Source organism: Penicillium canariense, assembly GCF_028826845.1.
Source record: "Penicillium canariense strain IBT 26290 chromosome Unknown utg000001l_segment0_segment0, whole genome shotgun sequence".
NCBI classification, from domain to species: domain Eukaryota; kingdom Fungi; phylum Ascomycota; class Eurotiomycetes; order Eurotiales; family Aspergillaceae; genus Penicillium; species Penicillium canariense.
The window spans coordinates 1,682,483-1,700,865 of record NW_026622728.1 but is presented as its reverse complement, the minus strand read 5'-3'; the positions used below and the strand labels follow the sequence as shown (position 1 = coordinate 1,700,865).

Below are 18,383 nucleotides of genomic sequence, written 5' to 3'. Positions count from 1 at the left end.
ATTGTGTGTCAAGCACTGCAGTCCACGTAGAATACCTCAAAAAGAATCCCAATAGGGTATCATCCCCCAACGCCATGCCATTAAACCATTATAACAGACCTCCATCAAGCAAAAACCCGATCATCACAAGCGGGCCTAGGAGATTTTCCTTTGGATCAAACCTGACTACCCGCCCTGGGCACGTTCTTCCTCCTTCACAGCTAGCTTCTCCTCATTGGAGAGCACAACATTTCTCCTCTCCTGGTACCACTTATCTAGACACCCCCTCCGTTGAGCCTGCGTCATATTCTCCACGACAAGTGCAAACTCCGTGGCATCGGCATATCCAAACCGCCGCGCCATGCTGCAGAACTGGCGGCGTTTCACATCCTCAGGCGGGTGATACTGAAACCGGACGATCTTGCCCTGCGGGCCCCGAAAGAGAGAGGGCAGCGGGGGTTGATCGCGAGGGGATGAGAGAGAATCGACGGCGTCGGCGATTTGAGAGGGCTCGAAGATCTGGAAGTCTGCGTCGGGGTCGTTGGTGACTTGCTCGGCGCGGCGGCTAAGGCGTTCTTCGACGCGGGAGGAGCCGATGACTTCATTGTTCAAGTGAGTGTATTCGACGCCGGCGCCGGCGAGGATCGCTTGGATAGGATCGTGGCTGCGTGCGGGTTTAGACTCGGATTTGGGACCGTCCGCATCAGCCTCACCGCGGACCATGGCGGCGATTTGGCTCATTGCTTCGTCCTCGGCTTTGACGCGTCCCTCGCCAGTGAAGTCGGTTTCATCCTCTTCCTGGACCTCAAAGTGCATGACTTGAACACCGGCGCGGCTTTCGGCGACGTTGGTCTTATTGACGATGTCGCGAAGGACGACGTTGTCGTGTTGATAAGCGAAGAGGTTCTGCATACCGAAGATCTCGCCCTTTTGATCTGCTTTTTCTTGGACGCCTTTGAAATAGCGTCGCTCAGAGCTGGCGGTGTATCCGATTTCGGCTTGTTGCTGCTTGTAGATTTGTCGGGCGTAGACGATCTCTTCGATTGTGCCGACAGAGACAAGCCGAAAGACCTCGACGTCGCGAACCTGTCCGATGCGGTAGGCTCGATCCTGTGCCTGGAGGTCATAAGAGGGGTTCCAGTTCGGGTCCACCACCACGACCTTGTTCGCTGACGTGATGTTCAGCCCAACACCACCGGCCTTGGTGGAGATCAGGAAGACAAATTGGTTTGGATCGGAGTTGAACTCGTCCACGGCCTTGGCGCGGTCTTCATATTTCATCGACCCGTCCAGGTAGCTCACATTGTAGCTGGTGTGGTTGAACAGCATTTGCAGCATCTTCAGCAAGCGCACGCTGTGTGAGAAGACGAGGACTTTATCACCATTGGCATGCCACCACCGCAGCAGCTTGCGCAGGACTTTCCATTTCCCACAGAACTCGGGGTTCGCATAGTTGACAATGGAGTCTCGGGAGCGGTACAGGCCTTCCCATTGATCAGGCAATGCTATTTGCAGCATCTCTTTTTCCTTCTCTTGTTTCTCCCTGGAGTCATTTCCTTGGGGAATCAGGATGGCAAGATGATTGCTGAGCTTCTGTAGGACCGCAATAGCAGGGAAGACATAAGACTGCCATGTCTTGTCTGTGCCGGGGACAAACTTGTGACAACACCACCCTTTCTTCTTCCCCGATCCACAATCACAACGTTCGCTGGAATACCTGATTGTGGTCACGATATCGCTATCCAAGAAATTCTCGTAGGCTTCTGCCTGGGTCCAGGTCAGAGGACAAAAGACAACCCGATCACTCTTTTTCGGTAGCTGGTCTGCAATCAAACTCTTCATGCGGCGCAAGAAGAATTGAGGAAGTAGGTTTTCAACGAGCTTCTTGGCCGTTCTTCGAGCCTTGCTGAGTTCATTTAGAGTAGCATCGTGCGATTGTCCGATCTTCAACGGTTCCGCAATCTGCGCTTTCCACGTCGTGACGGGTCCAATGACGCCGGGATTGGTCCAGTTCAGAAGGGTCCATAGCTCTTCATATTTATTTTGGATAGCCGTGCCTGTCAAGCCAATTCGACACAGAGCGTTGATTTCATTCATTCCTTGAGTGGTTTCTGACTTTCGTTCCTTGATCTTGTGGCATTCGTCCGCAATCACACAGTCCCATTCGACCATGTTCACAGAGTCTTTATTGCTCACGTAGGTCGTGTAGGTGGTGATCAGAATCTCCAGTCTGCCCGACTTGGCTGCATCGAGGGCAAGCTCCTTGTTGCTGCCATGGTAGACATCGACATGCCACCATCCCCACCGCTGCAGCTCAGAAATCCAGTTCGAGATCAGTGTACCAGGGCATATAATTAGCGTGCGCGGATACCAAGTGCTGTCGCCCGATCTGCGCATCTTGCGCATCCTTTTAGAATCTCGCTCATCGCCAGTCTTGCCGTAGGCGGCGGTCAAAAATGCAATCACTTGAATGGTCTTGCCCAGACCCATATCATCACCGAGAATACCACCCTTCTGGTAGACAAACATCTCATGCAAGAAGGAGACTCCTTCCACTTGATATTGGCGCAGCCACTGCGCGATTGGAGCAGGAATCAGACCAAGAGAATACGGCATCGTAATATCCTTGTATTCCCTCATAGGTTTTCTTTCTGGAAATGATGGCTTTTCCTGCAGATATTCAAGACGCTCATCATCAGAAAAGTGAACGACATCGTAGGAAGGCGGCAGCTTTAGTCCGTACTCCTTGAGATGTTCTTGTTTCCGGTGAAATTGAGCCCTACGCTGCTTCAGATATCCCGGAAGCGTATGCTCCATCAGCTCATCCTCCGATGAGACATCGCCATATTCCTTCAACCGCCGCTTGGGCCTCGGTGTTGCGCGGGCTTGCTTCACGAGACCGACCATCTTTTGGTCCTGGTGTTCTTTTTTGGAGCCTTTGCCTTCCGAGTAGCAGCTGCACTTTGCCTGCGCTTGAGAGATTTGCGCCCTTTGAACTTCTTGTATGCTGCCTCGCCATCGTTGAAATCATCGTCACTGTCCTGATGGTTCTTGACCGGTGTACTCGATATGATGCGCGACGGAGTATTGATAGCTTCGGATTTGAGACATTTCGGAGTGGATGTAGGCACAGGGGTATTCGTAGGCTCTTCGTATTTAATGGAAGCGGGGTTTCTGTCTGGTATATAGTGAGCTGCATGTCGCGCGCATCCAAGATTGGCACGGTAAGTACTAGAAGGAGTGTCCGCACCCATATAGGGCGTCACTTCCAGGTCATCGTCATCCGAGTTGATGATGATCACCTCGGACTCAGCTCTGTGATGTCCCATGTCCACTGCATAGCCAATCAGTGTAGCTGGCGAATGGTGGTGGACGCGCCGAGTCGCGTCCGGCGGCGAAGGCGGAGAAGTGGGCGACGGGCGATGTCATTCCCGATCGGCGAGGAAAAAAAGCCGTCCGATCAACCTCTATCCGCAGACGATCGCCACGGTCTACACCCCTAAGATCTCTCTCAATTGAGTCTGATTCCAGCTTTTGTCTGCTCGCGCGATCGAAGCGACGTGAGTTCCACCAAGACACTTTCGCCCGACACCTGATCAAATTGCGGTGGGCTAATTTGCATCCCACCATCCAGACCTACGGATAGAGCCTGACAAGCTTGCTCATGAGCCCAGCCCGCTCTTTCTTATACCCTCTTACGTCCCTGTCAAGATTAATCTGCAACCATGCCGCTCGATACCTCAACAACTTACCCTTTGACTAAGCTGCGCCTGGACGGCCGCCGCTGGAATGAACTGCGTCTACTTCAAGCGCAGATCTCCACGAACCCTGCCAGCTCCGGCTCTTCATACCTGTCTATGGGCAATACCGCAATCATGTGCTCCGTTCACGGTCCGGCTGAGGGTCGTCGTGGCGACGCCAGCGGTGCAGGAGGCAGCGCAGGTGCTATCGTCGACGTGGAGGTGAACGTTGCCGGGTTTGCTGGTGTGGATCGCAAGCGGAGGGCTGGAGGAAGTGACAAGTAAATCCCCCATGATAATTCCTCCTTTTGAGTCACCCAAGGACCGCCAGCGAGGCTGGCCCTTGATAGATTGGTCTTAGCCATGCTAACTCTGGCCCGTTCCTAGACAATCTTCACGAATCGCAACCACCTTGCGCTCTGCCTTCCAATCGCACCTGCATACCTATCTCTACCCACACAGCACGATCAGTATCCATGTATCCGTTCTCTCCGCCGACGGCTCCTTGCTCGCCGCCGCAATCAATGCCTGCACCCTGGCACTCGTGGACGCAGGTATTCCCATGCCCGGTCTACTCTGCGGCTGCACCGCCGGCATGAGCGGCAGCGCCTCCACACCGCGGGACCCACGACACGACGAACTCGACCCCTTGCTCGATTTGTCGCTCCCCGAAGAGCAGGAGCTGCCGGTATTGACCGTTGGTACTACGACCTCGGTTCCCGTGGGAGAAAACAATATGGACGACGAAGAGGGAGATATGAAGGTAGCCGTGTTGACGATGGATTCAAAGCTGCACTATACCTATATTGAGACCATGCTGGCAGTGGGCATGGACGGGTGCAACCAGATCCGTGAGCTGTTGGAGGGGGTGATTAAAGGCTCCAGCCGGGCCTAATGCGATGAGAATCTGATACCCATGCACTTTTGACGGCGTTCATTTGGTGTCAAGGAAATTACCAATGCTGAGTACTGAATACTGAATAAAATATCGAACTATTGAAATATTGAAATATTGAATTGCAAGAGTGGCCTACAAGGGAATCTGCTCAATTTCGCTCGTTTATACTTCGGGTGTTCCCTGCAAGGTTTCAGGGCCCAAAATGTGCTCAAAAGGCTAATTGCCTCGCCAGGCAGGTGCTTTCCAGCTGGAGAAGAGGGGATCATGTGTGTCTTTTAACACCTCCATCCTCTGTCTCTTCGATTCGCTCTTCCTGTTTGCCTCTTCCCTCCATCGTCGCACTTTGGCCTTCTGACTGACACCGCGGCCCTCACTGCTTCGACAACACTAGACACTGACTCTATGAATACGCGAACCATGACAGCTATACCAAGCATGTCATCGAACATGTCAAACCTGACCGGAATGCCGAACATGCCCGGGATGGGAGGCATTGACATGACCTGCCAAATTTCGGTTAGTATACTAGTTTCACGAAATCCTTCGGGGCAGGGACTGATTTGAAGCTACCAGATGCTCTGGAATTGGTTCACCATTGATGCCTGTATGTATGATGCTTCTCCTGAGTCACAAGGATGAATGCTAACCAGGCGTCATCGACAGGTTTCCTGTCCAGCTCTTGGCATATCCGCTCGCGTGGTATGTTCGCAGGATCCTGCATAGGCACCGTCTGCCTTGTCTTGTGCTTGGAGTTCTTGCGCCGCATGGGTCGCGAGTATGATGCTTTCATTCTTCGTCAAGCTCGTCTGCGCAAGATGTACCTGTCTAGCCCGATTTCCGGTATATCTTCCAAGTATCCAACGGGTAAGACGAGTGATTCCAGCGATGTTGCTGTCCACCGCAATACGGAGGATTGCACCTGCAGTTGTCCGCCATCTGCATCCGTCAACCAAGACGAAATTATCACTACTATTCCTGGCATGGATTCGTCGGGTGCAAAGCTCACGGGCCAAACTCATGTTACCTCCATCACTGCGGGCAATGCCAACTTAATCGAGAACAGCGCGGCTCATCGCACGAACGCTGACACCATTGGGTCGTATCGTCCCTCTCCTGTTGAGCAAGTGATCCGCGCCCTGCTCCACATGGTTCAGTTTGCTGTCGCGTACTTGATTATGCTGCTGGCGATGTACTACAACGGCTACATCATTATTTGCATCTTCGTCGGAGCGTTCCTGGGCTCTCTGGTTTTCTCATGGGAGCCTGTGTCTCTGCACAAGGAGTGAGGAGCCCTGGATGAAATGCCTTCATTTGATACTTGCATTTGATATTTGCTGATCTGGCTTCGATGACTTCAGGAACGATGCGACTCAGGTCACCAAGTGCTGCGGCTAGACCCAACGCAGTCCCCATGGTCATCCTCAAGCGATATGAAAGAAAACAACCCTCTGAAGCGGAGCCGAATGAAAACAAGACCTCGACCCATGAAATGAGAATGATCAATATTCTCTTGGCGTATTCTAGGTGCACATCAATCTTATCTTCTTCACTCTCAACACTTCTGGTCAGGTACATATCTCGTTTTACAATACAGTCTCCTGTCTTTTAGCCCATATCAACGCAAAAATGTATTTGGCACGAGACACATCTACCAATCCCATCACCGTAGAACAACGACCGAACTGACTGCACACAGCATCACCAGGTTAAGCCCATTCAATCCTTGGTCATGACCTAAAGATGAATTAAAAGGCACTATCCTATCTTTGTAGAAAGAAACAAAGTCCAGGCTTCGGAATTGTCACTAAAGAGCGAAAACAGGGTAACAATTTGTAGCTGAAGACTTTCCAAAGAAATCTCGATTGCCTCCATTGGCTGGTCGAATTTTTCCATATCAATAAGGCTTGAGGAGGATCTTCACCTGACACCAAATTAATGACTTCGTTACTCATATGCTGACGCTCTGTCGATGCAAAATGGTATTAGGACCCATCCGGTGTGAAGGGCAAGATGGGAGGGATATTCGGAGCAAGTGCTGAATGCCAATCTCGGATACACTTGAACCAGTTTTGCCTCCCTGTGGCTCTCATAAACATCGGCCGGTATACCTATATCGTCTTCATTGTCTGGCTGGCTTTGGAAGAGACGCATGAATCTTTACTACACGCATTGAACCTTTACATGAACCAAAAGGCCATTTTTTTCTCTCAAATCTGCCAATAGAAAATTCACTTCACAATGCAATTAAATGCTTTAGTGCTAGTCAAGTTATAAGTGTAATAATACATGTAATGCCGTTTAGCTTCCTGCCACAACAGCCAAGCCTTCGTAGATCTTTCTCTTCACAGCAAGGAAGCTACCAGCGTTGCGCCCAAGAGCCGCCTGGTTCGCTGCCGCTTGGGCCGCCGCCTCAATCTCAATCTTGCCAGTCCCGGACTTCCGTACAGCGACAGATTTATCGATGAGAAGAGTGCCTTCGCCACGGAATTCAGCGATGTGTCCAGCTGCTTGCATGAGCTTGCGGAGATCAGCGAGACGAAGATCACCGACGTGGAGGGGGCGGGCCATAGACCTGGTCCCGGCGGCCATGCTGGCTGGCAACGTATCGAGGACAGGGAAGGCTTCGGACTTCTCAACGGGTTTGGCCACAGTGTCCATGGTTGGTGCAACTGCCGAAGAAGCCGCTTCATCCTTGACCAGCTTCATCTTCTTGCCAGCAACGTCGGCGTCGGCATTCTCATCCTCTTCAGGATGCTCGGGTCCACGAAGCTGTGCGGTCAGAGCGACCACACCAAGACTCCGAACATGTTGCCAGTTCAAACGTCGGACGAGGCTGTTGCTCAGCTTCACTGTCCAGGCATTTGTATCGACACTGGCATCGATGACTTCTCCATTCGCGGGAGTAAAAATGATAGCAGCGGCATCCGCCACAGAAGTCGAAACATCACCGCCAACTTTAGCAGTGAGAAGCTTCTTGCATTCATCCGCTAACGCTGACGTTTCGTCTTTCATGCCGCCGACCAAAATCAGCTTCTGGGGCTGGATTAGTGGGATCAACATCTCTAAGCTGCGCTTGTCGTGCAAGCCCATAAAGTCAACGAAAGCGATGCGAGCGTTGATCGTGATAGACTCCTTGCTGTATACGGCCTTGGCTGGGCCCTCAAACGCTTGCACGTCGGCCTCGTCTTCCGAGGATACAGCAACATCAGCACCTTCGCCATCTGAAGCAAGACTGAAGTCATCCGCGGCGCCCAATTCGATTCTCTGCCCGTTGGCCATGTGCTGGCGTTTGCGCCCACCAGCACCGGCAGATAGCCTCCGTCCATTGGTTCCAGTAGCCTCGTCCCAGCGTCTTTTCTGGCCAAGTTTGGTCTGCTCGTCAGATCGCCGTTGTTGCATATCGATTTCCTCACGCTCTTCCGCTCGAAGATACTCCTCTGGCCGAATGAACTCTCCGTACTCATCGCCTTTCTTTCTTGGCGCCACATACGGGAACATGCGCTCACGTCCCTTCTTTCCCCGAACGTCATAGTCGTAGACATTCTTACGTCGAAGAAGAACGTTGATGCCCAAGTCTTCATCAGTTAGGGCCAATTTGCTTCGGTTCGAGTGCGCGAGTGTTGTTGAAAAGTTGAGAATACGGCCTTGCTGCTCAGAGTCCGAATCTTCAGAAGATGTTGAGCTAGACCGATCATCCAGAGCATCTGCCGCGGTCTCGAGGTTTTCTTGTCCTCGAGCTTGCGAGGTATCTTGAAGTTGTCGTTTTGTAGCCAGGTATTGCTGGTAGAGTAATTGCTCTCTGGCATCCAGAGGTGTTCGCTGCACATCTGTCCAAGTCAACTCTCGGCCGCCGCTGTGGACTTGCTCGAGTAGTTCTCCGTCAGGGCCTTTCTCCAAGGCCACCCCATCTACCCGCTCTTCATACCACTGCCATATAACACCCCCAAGGGAAATTGCGCTCGGAGGCTCCTCCACTCCTTCGGCCATTGTTCTTCGGAAGGACTCGGTCAACAATAGCAAATTGTTGGGGTCTTCAGCCACTCGTCTAAGCGATTCCTTTGAGAAGCCCCAGGCCAAAGAGGTATTGGAGGCCAGAATGACTTTGGGTCCAGGCTCAGCTAGGAGCTTTTCGAGGCGCTTCTTGCGCTCTATAGTCCTGAGGTGCTTGAAAGTGAAAGGACCAATGCCTTTTCCGCTTCCCTTGTCTTGCCCCTGGCCGCTAGTCTTTTGACCCGCTGCCGCATCAGCGCTCTCAGCTGCCTCGAATTCACGAACGATATTCTCGTCCATCCACTCCAGCATACTGCGAGCTAGTCGCAACGTAGTATTCACTTTTCTGCCAGCTAAATATAAACCCGCGCCTTGAAGAGCATCACCTTTCTCGCCCTCCGCTGCATCACGCCAAGCGTGCTCGAGTGCATATGCTAATTCTAGCACGCGCGAACTCGTGTCTGTCGGAATGAGAACGGTGCCGCCTTTTGCCAGACTACTCCGAATCATGTCGAGAAGGAGATCATCTCTCTTTTTTCGGCCTCCCGAAACGGAAAACTTATCACCCCCTTTGGAACTGCAGATCAGGGCTGTTGGCTTTCGCAATTGCTCAATAACCTCAGTTCCGTTGGCTCCGGAGCCACCGAACCATGCAGCACCCGCCACGACGCCCTCTCGCGCCTGGTTCCAGTCCATTGCGTAAACGATTGATTCCATCCCATGCTGAATGTGCCAGATTGTTCCTCCAACAGTATGCCCAGCATTGTAAGCAGTGAGGGTGAGTCCATCCAGAGGCGGCGAGAACGGAGACGGTAGCGGTTGGTGAGGCTGCGAGTATTTGAGGGGTTGGATAAGGGAGAAGTATTGGGCAATCTCCTCCGTCGTCGGCGGTTGAAGAAGAATCCGACCTGAGCTGCCAGCAGCTTCATTGCTCTCTTCACCTTCTCCCACCGAGCCTACTGCGGATGCTGCCGACGATGCACCCGGTTCGGAAATCGATGCAGTTGGTAAAAAGGTAGCTGCGAGTGGTGCCGATACATATAGGTCTTGCAAGCATGTGCGGCCGAAGGCGATAACAGGGCTTGTCGCGTAAATCGGGATTTGCGTGAACAGAGGGAAGGTTCGGCAGCAGTGAACAAAGGCACCGATATGCGCCGGAGTCGCATGGGTCAGGAGGATGAGCGACAGAGTCGGTATGTGTCTTGGAGATATAGGGTCAGCTCAAATTATCCAAGACGTGGAGGAGCGCGAATTCGAGCTCACTTCTCGAGCTCTGCCAAGTCACGGGTGTCAAAAGAATCGTCCCAACCGACGTCCACCAGGATCTTGATGCCACCATCAAGCTCTAGAATAGACTGCGATGCCTTGGAGGAAGCCGATTGTGCCCCGAGCAAAGGTGTGAATGTGAACATTCTGATTGCCTGCCGTCAGCGACGGAGCATGCGCGACTGGATCTGGGCGAGCGTGTTCGCGACGAGGACTCGTCCAATCGAGCCGAATACTGATTTTGTCGTTCAGATAATGGAGCTATGCATTATCTCATGATGCTTAGAAGGTGGTTCTTCTTCGATCGAAGCGCAAAAAAGAGGGACTAGGACAAAGTTGGGTGAGCGTATTCGATGTCCAATGTTACTGCTGCATTTGTCGGGTCTGGTGTTTGTGCTGTTTGTTGTCATGGTCAGGTGATCTGGTGTCAATAGCCTTCCGCTGGTGGAGACCGGAACTATGGTAGATCCGAGATCTACACTGTGTTAATCATGTAGGGGAAGAGAGTCAATTCAGGCAGGTAGAAATTTTAAGTTGAATGAATAAAACAAGCCTTCAATCAAAGCTACCTAAACGTATCATATTAGGGGACTATCTTCCCACAAAACAACCCCAAAACCACTTGGAAGAAAACAAATGGAATACAAAACAATGCCCCTCAATGTACGTCAAAAATATATCTTCATGTCCAAGACCACCTACAGTACCTATCAATCAGCCGGTTACCTACCTACCTATACCCACATCGAAGTCCCCTCTCATCTTCGACTCCATGTGAATCCCCCTATTAAGCTCCTATCTTCAGTGTTAGTCTCGTCTCTTGTCGCTCTATTGTCCTGACTCAGTATTGTCGCTTGTTGGACAACGGTCTGTTAGTTTTGGGAACTTTGGAAAGGCCTATTGGGACTTGAAGCTCAACCTCTTCCGGCATCAAAATGCCATGATCTCGCCCGAGGAAACGCCTCAACTTTTGGATAGCGTTCCCAGCGCTCTTCAGGGTTCTCACTAATCTCCTCGCATAGGCGGAAATACTTGAAGCTTCGTCTAGCTCCTGACCAGATGGGAAACGAGAGCTTAATTAAAGTCTCCGCGATAGACTCAGGGCTTTCCGACTTTTCACGCGAGCCTGGAGTTTTCCCTGGATATGGAGCATCGCCTGCGTCCTTGCAAGCGTGAAGACTTCCTGGGCTGTGCCTGTGCCTTGTGTACGTCATGCACTTGGCGCAGAACTGTCAATATCTGATATCCAATGGGACATAACCGGCTCCTGTTCTGAATAAGATTCCATGGACTTACTGGGTTGCGCTTCCACAGCTGATGGGCTACTATTCTCATCCATCGTCCGCTTCGATGACCTTTCTGTGTGAGGAGACAAATCAGCAAGAGCACTCAATCATAAGTCAGATCCAGGCTAACTTCCAAAATAGGAAACAGATGGGCGATATGCAAGGGGCCATAAAAAAAGAATTGCTAGCAGTCTCCCTTCACTATCCCTGAAGGCTTGACAGCCAATCATGGTGCACTATACACATCCAATGATGACGATCATAGAGCTGAGGTACTTCACAGAGCTGAGCAGCGCAGGTGCACGTCCTCCAGAGGGCTGCATTGACACATTCTTGATGATATCATCTGATGATATTGAATGAATACAGGAGAAGACACAACATCATGCTTAGAATTAAGAGGATGACAATGAACCAAACACATTTGTACTCACCAATCCGAGTAATTTTGCTCACATCCCCCGAAGGTGTCATTCCGATCTCGGGAGGTTCTGGGATCACCTGGCCCATGTCGCGTTGGATATCTTCTATTCTCTCCTCCGAACTAAAATCGATAGAGCCCGGACCCTGTTGAATGCCCTTTGAACGGCCCTTACTAGACATCCTGGCTGCTGGCGCAAGAGCAGAGGGAGGCGGAAGCTTAACAGCTGCGCCAATTCTCGCAGTTGGATTCAAGGAAGGGGCCTGGTAATCTGGTGGGCCAAGGGTTCCTCTCATGTTCGCCATCAATCTCAAAGCTATGAGGTCTTCTTTTCCGGGCTTCTCTTCGCCTTGCCGATAGTTGAGTTCCGGACGCTCATACCTGCATCTGGTAGTGCGTCCCGGGAAGCTTTGTACCCTGTTCTCAATTCGATTTACAGAGTCCTCAATTCGATCTTTGACTGTGTTGGGGCCTGCTGGTCCCGCGCGGTCCAATCTTGGAGCAGGCGGTAAAGGGTCCTCGACGTTGGCGATTTGGGCTGCAAACTGCTCATTCCGTATCATCTGTCGCAGTTGCTGTCGAGAGAATGGATTCTCTAGTGCCTCTATAAGACGATGATGAGCGTGTGTGTGGAGCTGTTGGCCTGTCAGGCCGAGCCAAAATGTCGGCGGGCCAGGCTCAAAGTTCCATCGAAGACCTCCTAGCCCTATGAACCTGTCATAAGCCCGTGGGTGGGAAAGTGGTGACACTCCTGGAATGATGGTTTCTTGGGGATGTGTTCTGATCAAGTTCTGTTCACGATCTTGGTTGGGGGCCTGAAAGTCCAAGAGGGTTCTCCAACGAGGGAAAGGTGCGTTTTCTCCGTAATAGATAGTGGGATGGCCTACAGGAAGATTCGCTGGCATGGGGAACTGTAAGGCAGTTCCAGCTGCAGCAACATTGGGAGGGGGCTTAATGAGGCCCAAAACCTTTGGTGGTTCGGGTGGAGGCGGAGACTCTGGCGCATGCACTCCTCGTTTTGGATATCGTGAACCCACTAACGGTATTGCAACCGAGCCTTTTGCTGTTTTTTGTTTCTTCGGTGGCGGACCACTCGTCGAGGATGCCGCCCCTACTGCTCCTGGGGTCTTCGCGGCAACCTTTTTGGCGGACTTGTTGGCGGGTGTCTTCTTCGCCGGAATAGCTGTCGTGGCTTTTCCCTTACGCTTTGCCATCTCGATAATTTTAGATGCCAATTATTCTATATAACATATCATTAGATGGGCACGAATAAGTTGATAATGCCGGTGAGATGAGTATACTCACTATATAATGTTTCTTCTGCGGTGCGAGTTGATCAAGGGCTGGTTATTCAAAAGAACGGAAACTGATTGTAAGAAATCGAATGAATTTAAGCGGAGAGAACGTCCTGCAATTTCTGGGCCGATTAGCTTTGAGCCATGCCACACCCTGTGTTGAGACTCACTCGAACAAAAGCGGAATAGATATACAATAAAAATAGTTTCTTTGTCCTCGCACTTCCGCCTTGCCGATGGCGAAAGGACTCAGCCACGGCACCGAGAAGTTCAGAATTGATCCGAAAAGATTGATCGTTTGTCTGAAGAAATTCCAGAAGCTTTGGATTGTAGTTTATTTCAAGACGTGGCACCTGTGAAGTCCAGTGAAACCTGACGAAGAGTATGTGATTTAGACACGGTAGCCAACATAGAGACTGAGGAGCTTTTTGAGAAGCCCTTAGATAATGGAAAAGTAAAACCCGTGAGAGCTAAAGCAAGATAGGCTGCAAAGAATTCATTTGTAGAATGGAATGATCAACGTCAGATACGGGGCCTTGGACAAAGTAAAGAGACGAGTCATTTTCATTCTCAAGATAAGACAGCTTGTGTTTCGGCTCCTATGATCACGCCAGCACGTATGGCAGCCGTGTTTTGCGGCTGAGACTTTTGATCTGGTCTCCTGTAGTTCTAGTCAGATGTTACCCTTTCCTCAACCAAGACTCAGGTTTACATAGGAGCTTTGCCAATAATGCATGTCTTCAAGAGATCGACACGTTTCTCCAGATACCCTTGGATTTGCCAAGGGGGATTTGGTTGCTGCCTGAAGGCCGGATTGAAAAGGGGAGGCAGCATCAAGGATCAAAGAGGCAGAATTAATCTATTTCTGTCCTGGTACATAGCATACGTTGTCTAAAACCTGGTTCGTCTTGAAATTTAGAGTTTAGAAATCCCTGGTAGATATCCCGGTCAAAGAAAGCCAAGATGGGTTCCCTCGTTAGGATCCTGGTCACTATATTCGCCATTAATCACGTAACCAGGAGGCACACAGACAAAGCAAAACGAGCTGGTGGGTAAATGTAGGGTGCTATAGGTGAGAAATAACGACCGTCCGTTCAGGAAATCAGCTCCCCATTCTGGAATGCGGGTATGCTACTCTGCTGGTGTACATTGCCGGGTGCTGAGTGTCCATCTATTCCTTGGTGGACATTACTCAAGGGGGGAGATCGAGGTGATCACTCTGGATGGTACCTGGAAGGTTGATTGATGACCGTGGAGTGCACCCAGTGAACCAGAGATCCTAATGCATTAAGCCTAGGATTTGCAACTATTTACTTCATACGCAATACTGCAGGACCAGAGAGTTTGGACAAAAACCAACGTCAAAGTCAGCTACTCGTTGTTTAATCTTGAGGAAACACAATTCTACGTGGTCTGCAAGTAGAAGCTTATCATCCGACAACAAGGCGAAAAAGTTCAGCTACTGGATGGAAACGAAGTGAGAGGCTGCTTCAGATGCCGGGATTGCGTTGTCTATTCCCACATTCTTTGTTTACCGGGGGTAGAGACTTCGCGGAGGCTGGAAGGACGATCACAGAGCTAGATTAAGACAGCATGGCCTTTGATGTAATTTCCACATGATTCCTTGCTCGGTTGTTGGGCTAACCCTCATCCGAGAAAGCTAAATACAATGTCGAAGCTACGGTAGGCGCAGGCCATTCCTGCGCCATGGCCGCTCGATCTCCATACCGCTGCCCATGTGGCCGAGGTTCCGGAGGGTGTCCTGGATACAAGAGGTATTAATACCCTAAGCATAGCCTAGCCTAGAAATTTTGGGCCAGCAGAAACAAGATATAGATCGCCGGAAAAGCCATACCGGCAAATCAAAAAGGAAAAAAGGATTAATTATCTGCTCGCGTTCAAGCCACAAGGAGATTGGAATGTCCGCCCCTTCTATTTCAAATTATTTCAATCCCATAATAAGAACCTGAGGTCTAGCTGCCTCAAAAAGCAAGGTTTTGCTGCCTAATCGCACAGTATTGTCTTTGCCAGCCACTTACTGCTCATTGCCAGTACCTGGGCTCGTCAAAGACATGGTAGCGGTGTCCGCGGACACCCTCGCCGCGGAAGAGCGCGGGGAAGCGCCGGCCAACGGGGACTAGCTCCTCCGGGACGCGCACTTCCTCCTCGGACTCGGGCTCACCAATGACGAATTTGCCGACCTGGATTACGAGTTAGTCGTCGTATAGATCATAGATCGGGGGAAGAGTAGCAAGTAGCTTACCTGGATCTCAGTGTCGGTGATAGTGTCACGGCTGATACGCGCGTAACCTGTACGCTTCAACTTCTTGTAGAGAACATACTCACACCAGCGGTCCCAGTCAGTAGGATCAATGTCCTTCATGCCGCTCACGTCGCTGACGTAGGTGTTGTAGTTACCCTCCAGCGGCTTGGTGACCAGGTAACTCAACAGAATCAAGGGTCGCGGGGACGAGCCCATCAGCTTGGACAAGTACTCAGACTGGAGGCGACGGTCCTCAGGATCCTCCTCCTGGCCCGAGTGGAAGACAACAACGTCGATCATCTCGCCGTACATGTCAAGAGTAGCATGGATGGCAGGAGCCAGCTCACCGACAGGCGAGGGGAGAAGGTGGTGGGTCGAGTTGACAATGGGGAACTTGGACAGCAAGGCGGCGCCCCAGGTGTGCTTGTTGGGGCCCGGGCCGAAGTCAGCATAGTAGCCGAGGTCCTCTGCGATATACTGAGTGACATCCTTGTTACCCATGATGATGCGCTGGTTATCGGACTCGAGGAAGCCAATCACGTCCAGCTCGAGCTCGCCAAGAACATCGCGCATGCGGCGCTCGGCAGCCCACATGTTGTTGTCCAGTCCAAAGTGGACAGTCCAGATACCGGCGGTAACGACCTTGTCCTCCTTGTGGTGGGGGACGTAATCGTTAGTGGGGAAGCGAAGGTAAGCCACAGAGACGGAGAGCAGCTGCAGCGCGGCCAGGACATAGATGTAGTACGAACGCTGGCGCTTGCTGTTGGGGCTGATGGGCTTCTTGCGGGAGCGAGTCGAGTTGGTGGTCGCAGCCGAGAATACACCAGCGCCGACCGAGAGCATGGTGGTGATCATGACCCAGTCAGTGTGCTCACGGACAAGCGGACCCCCGGGAACAAAGGCATAGGCAACGACCCAGACGTGGAAGAGCAAGAGGAAGACGTAAAGGAGGAAGCCAATGCCAAAAGTGCTGGCAGGGCCGTGGCGGACGCAGGAAGTGATTAGAACCTGAGCCACGGCCATAATGTAGAAAGCGAAAATCAGGGCGCCATAGTATCCAGTCCAGTGGTGGTAGCAGGTAAGGAGAGCCGCACCAACAGATCCAAGGCCGAAGGCCGTCCAGCTACCAGAGACTGCAGGGTGGAAAATACCATAAATCAAGCCAGCGCCCATAACGAAGATCGTCACAGCACCGTGCGGCACAGCGATAGGGCCACGGACAGGGTATCCCTCCCAGACCCAGGAGATCATAGTACTGGAGTCCGTTAAAAGCGAGACGATCGCAAACATAAGACCGCCAAAGCCAACACCAGCTAGAAGAGCAGAGCCCTTCTTGCCACCGGCGGGGAGATATTCACCACCACTAGTGGTAGTAGGGCGCTGAGAGCGCAGAACAGCGAAGATGGCGATAAACAGGCCAATCTTGTTCCAGCCACCGTTGTCAGCGTGCATGACGGGCCAGAGAGGGTTGTTAGTCGAGCAAGCGAACTTGGCAATGACAGACATGACCAGACCAATACCCCAGGCCATGATGCGGGCCTCCAGACGTGGCGTATTGGCACGCTCAGCAAAGAAGCTGGCGGTCCATGCAGCACACGTAATTGCGAGAGCAAAGGCAGTCACGAAGAGACGGTGAGCAGGATTCTGGAACTTATAGGCTAGAAGACCGGACAGCGAGATCAGATGGAGGAGTCGTAGGTTCTTAACCGCGAGCTGTCTCAGAGACGGGATGACGAAGAAGAAGGGCGAGACGACAGCAATGATCGCAACCTCATAGCCCGAAATACCCATGTGCCAAAGAGGGAAGTCTGTCAAAGTTAGTACAGGGGTGGTTCAGCAAAAGACGCGAAAGGCCACTTACACCATACAAGCACAGGGAGACCAGTCACAATGGTCCAGAAAACGAACTAGAATTCATGATCAGCAAAAAGAAGTGAGCTAACTCCAAAATGTAAGAGACATACCCCATTGTAAACATCCGCGGCGGCATCGATGATCTCGGTCCAGAAGAAGCCTTCACCGAAGGTGTTGCCCACAGGCTTGCCCTTCCTATATTACGTGTTAGCCTCCGAAGGGGCCGAGGGTAGACTATTGAGAGTACGCACTCCTTTTCAAGGACTGTGTCCGCAGTCGTCTTCAACTGCCTGAGGCGCAGAATGCGAATTTAGAAAATGTCTTTGTTCATAACCAAACGTAACTTGTGGCACTATACATTTGTTGTGGGTGTCATTTCGGAAGCCACGGTACATACCCTCTGCTGATGCCCTTGATATCCCGCACCACGATTTCGAATCCCTCAAAGTCGAGTACCGTGATCGCATCAAAGCCTACATCGAACAAAATCAAGGACCACTCAAAGAAGGCGTACCGGGTGTAAGCTAGGAAAAGGTTAATTAGAAAAGCTCTCTGTTTGCAGTTGGAGGAATCCAAGTCACTACTTACCTCCGGGCACCTTGTGGACCTTATGCTGAATAAAGTAGTAGATCAATGGCACCAGAGTTCCAAAGAACAGACCAGCCATGATCTTGCGGTACTTAACCGCACGGCGGTTGTTGGGGCTGAGCGCAAGGCAGCCCAGCGTCCACGGCAAGGTCGCAACAAGGTAGGAGATCATGAAGATATCATGCCAGTCATGGTCATCGGTGGAGGTAACATAAGTCCATCCACCGCATGCCAAGGTGCGGAAGACGCCTACACCGGCAACGATCTTGGGGAGAGTCGAGTTCGGACGCGCGGTGAGGATATACCATAGGAAGACGAGAGCGAAGCGAGGACCGGAAGTAATGGCGATGAAGACCTGGAAGAAGGATCGCTCGGGGTAGCGATCGCCAATTGTCGCGGAGACGGAGGGAAACCACTCGTCTGGGTAGCCGTAGTGCTCATTCTGGACGATCTTGTGGTAGTGCAACGCACAGCCGACTACCAATGCGCTGAAGAAGGCGGCATACGCGAAGAAAGTGTGAGTCCATGAAATCCATTTGCCGTTGATCTGCAATGAACTGCGAGTCAGCGCCTATCCCAGGGATCTTATCGTGAGTTGCAGGGCACGTACGGCAACCACGGCATCTCCGTCCTTGAATCGGGGGGCCATGGCGGCGCAGAGGGAGGGGGAGCTCTCTGCACCGGTATACAGGAAACCAGGAAAGAAGAACGAAAAGAGCGTAAAGAAACGAAAGAGAAGAGAACGACTTGTAGAGAGCAAGGGCCCCTGAGGAAAGGAAAACATCGGATCGGCCGGTGCTCCA

The 18,383-nt window shown here is 51.7% G+C and overlaps 6 protein-coding genes across 6 annotated transcripts; 2 read left to right on the top strand and 4 right to left on the bottom strand.

Annotated features, from left to right (window-relative positions):
• Positions 1 to 165: 165 nt before the first annotated feature.
• On the bottom strand, positions 166 to 3,308 carry N7482_000584 (putative DNA excision repair protein (Rad26L); the record flags this gene model as incomplete). Its single annotated transcript, XM_056682709.1, has 2 exons — positions 166 to 2,921; positions 2,942 to 3,308. The coding sequence occupies 2 exons, from the start codon at positions 3,306 to 3,308 to the stop codon at positions 166 to 168; spliced, it is 3,123 nt and encodes a 1,040-aa protein (XP_056546315.1).
• Positions 3,309 to 3,704: 396 nt separating this feature from the next.
• N7482_000583 (exosome non-catalytic core subunit SKI6) lies at positions 3,705 to 4,614 on the top strand (the record flags this gene model as incomplete). Its single annotated transcript, XM_056682708.1, has 2 exons — positions 3,705 to 4,000; positions 4,107 to 4,614. 2 exons carry the CDS (start codon positions 3,705 to 3,707, stop codon positions 4,612 to 4,614), a joined length of 804 nt encoding a protein of 267 aa, XP_056546314.1.
• A 420-nt stretch (positions 4,615 to 5,034) lies between these two features.
• Positions 5,035 to 6,012, top strand: N7482_000582 (high-affinity Cu transporter CTR3; the record flags this gene model as incomplete). The annotated part of the gene is made up of 3 exons (XM_056682707.1): positions 5,035 to 5,137; positions 5,281 to 5,899; positions 5,976 to 6,012. 3 exons carry the CDS (start codon positions 5,035 to 5,037, stop codon positions 6,010 to 6,012), a joined length of 759 nt encoding a protein of 252 aa, XP_056546313.1.
• A 903-nt stretch (positions 6,013 to 6,915) lies between these two features.
• Positions 6,916 to 10,019, bottom strand: N7482_000581 (cleavage polyadenylation factor subunit CFT2; the record flags this gene model as incomplete). Its single annotated transcript, XM_056682706.1, has 2 exons — positions 6,916 to 9,808; positions 9,871 to 10,019. 2 exons carry the CDS (start codon positions 10,017 to 10,019, stop codon positions 6,916 to 6,918), a joined length of 3,042 nt encoding a protein of 1,013 aa, XP_056546312.1.
• A 1,482-nt stretch (positions 10,020 to 11,501) lies between these two features.
• On the bottom strand, positions 11,502 to 12,794 carry N7482_000580 (uncharacterized protein; the record flags this gene model as incomplete). The annotated part of the gene is made up of 1 exon (XM_056682705.1): positions 11,502 to 12,794. One exon carries the CDS (start codon positions 12,792 to 12,794, stop codon positions 11,502 to 11,504), a length of 1,293 nt encoding a protein of 430 aa, XP_056546311.1.
• Positions 12,795 to 14,917: 2,123 nt separating this feature from the next.
• On the bottom strand, positions 14,918 to 18,229 carry N7482_000579 (uncharacterized protein; the record flags this gene model as incomplete). The annotated part of the gene is made up of 8 exons (XM_056682704.1): positions 14,918 to 15,076; positions 15,139 to 16,946; positions 17,000 to 17,045; positions 17,103 to 17,187; positions 17,244 to 17,282; positions 17,390 to 17,516; positions 17,581 to 18,127; positions 18,191 to 18,229. 8 exons carry the CDS (start codon positions 18,227 to 18,229, stop codon positions 14,918 to 14,920), a joined length of 2,850 nt encoding a protein of 949 aa, XP_056546310.1.
• Positions 18,230 to 18,383: the final 154 nt, after the last annotated feature.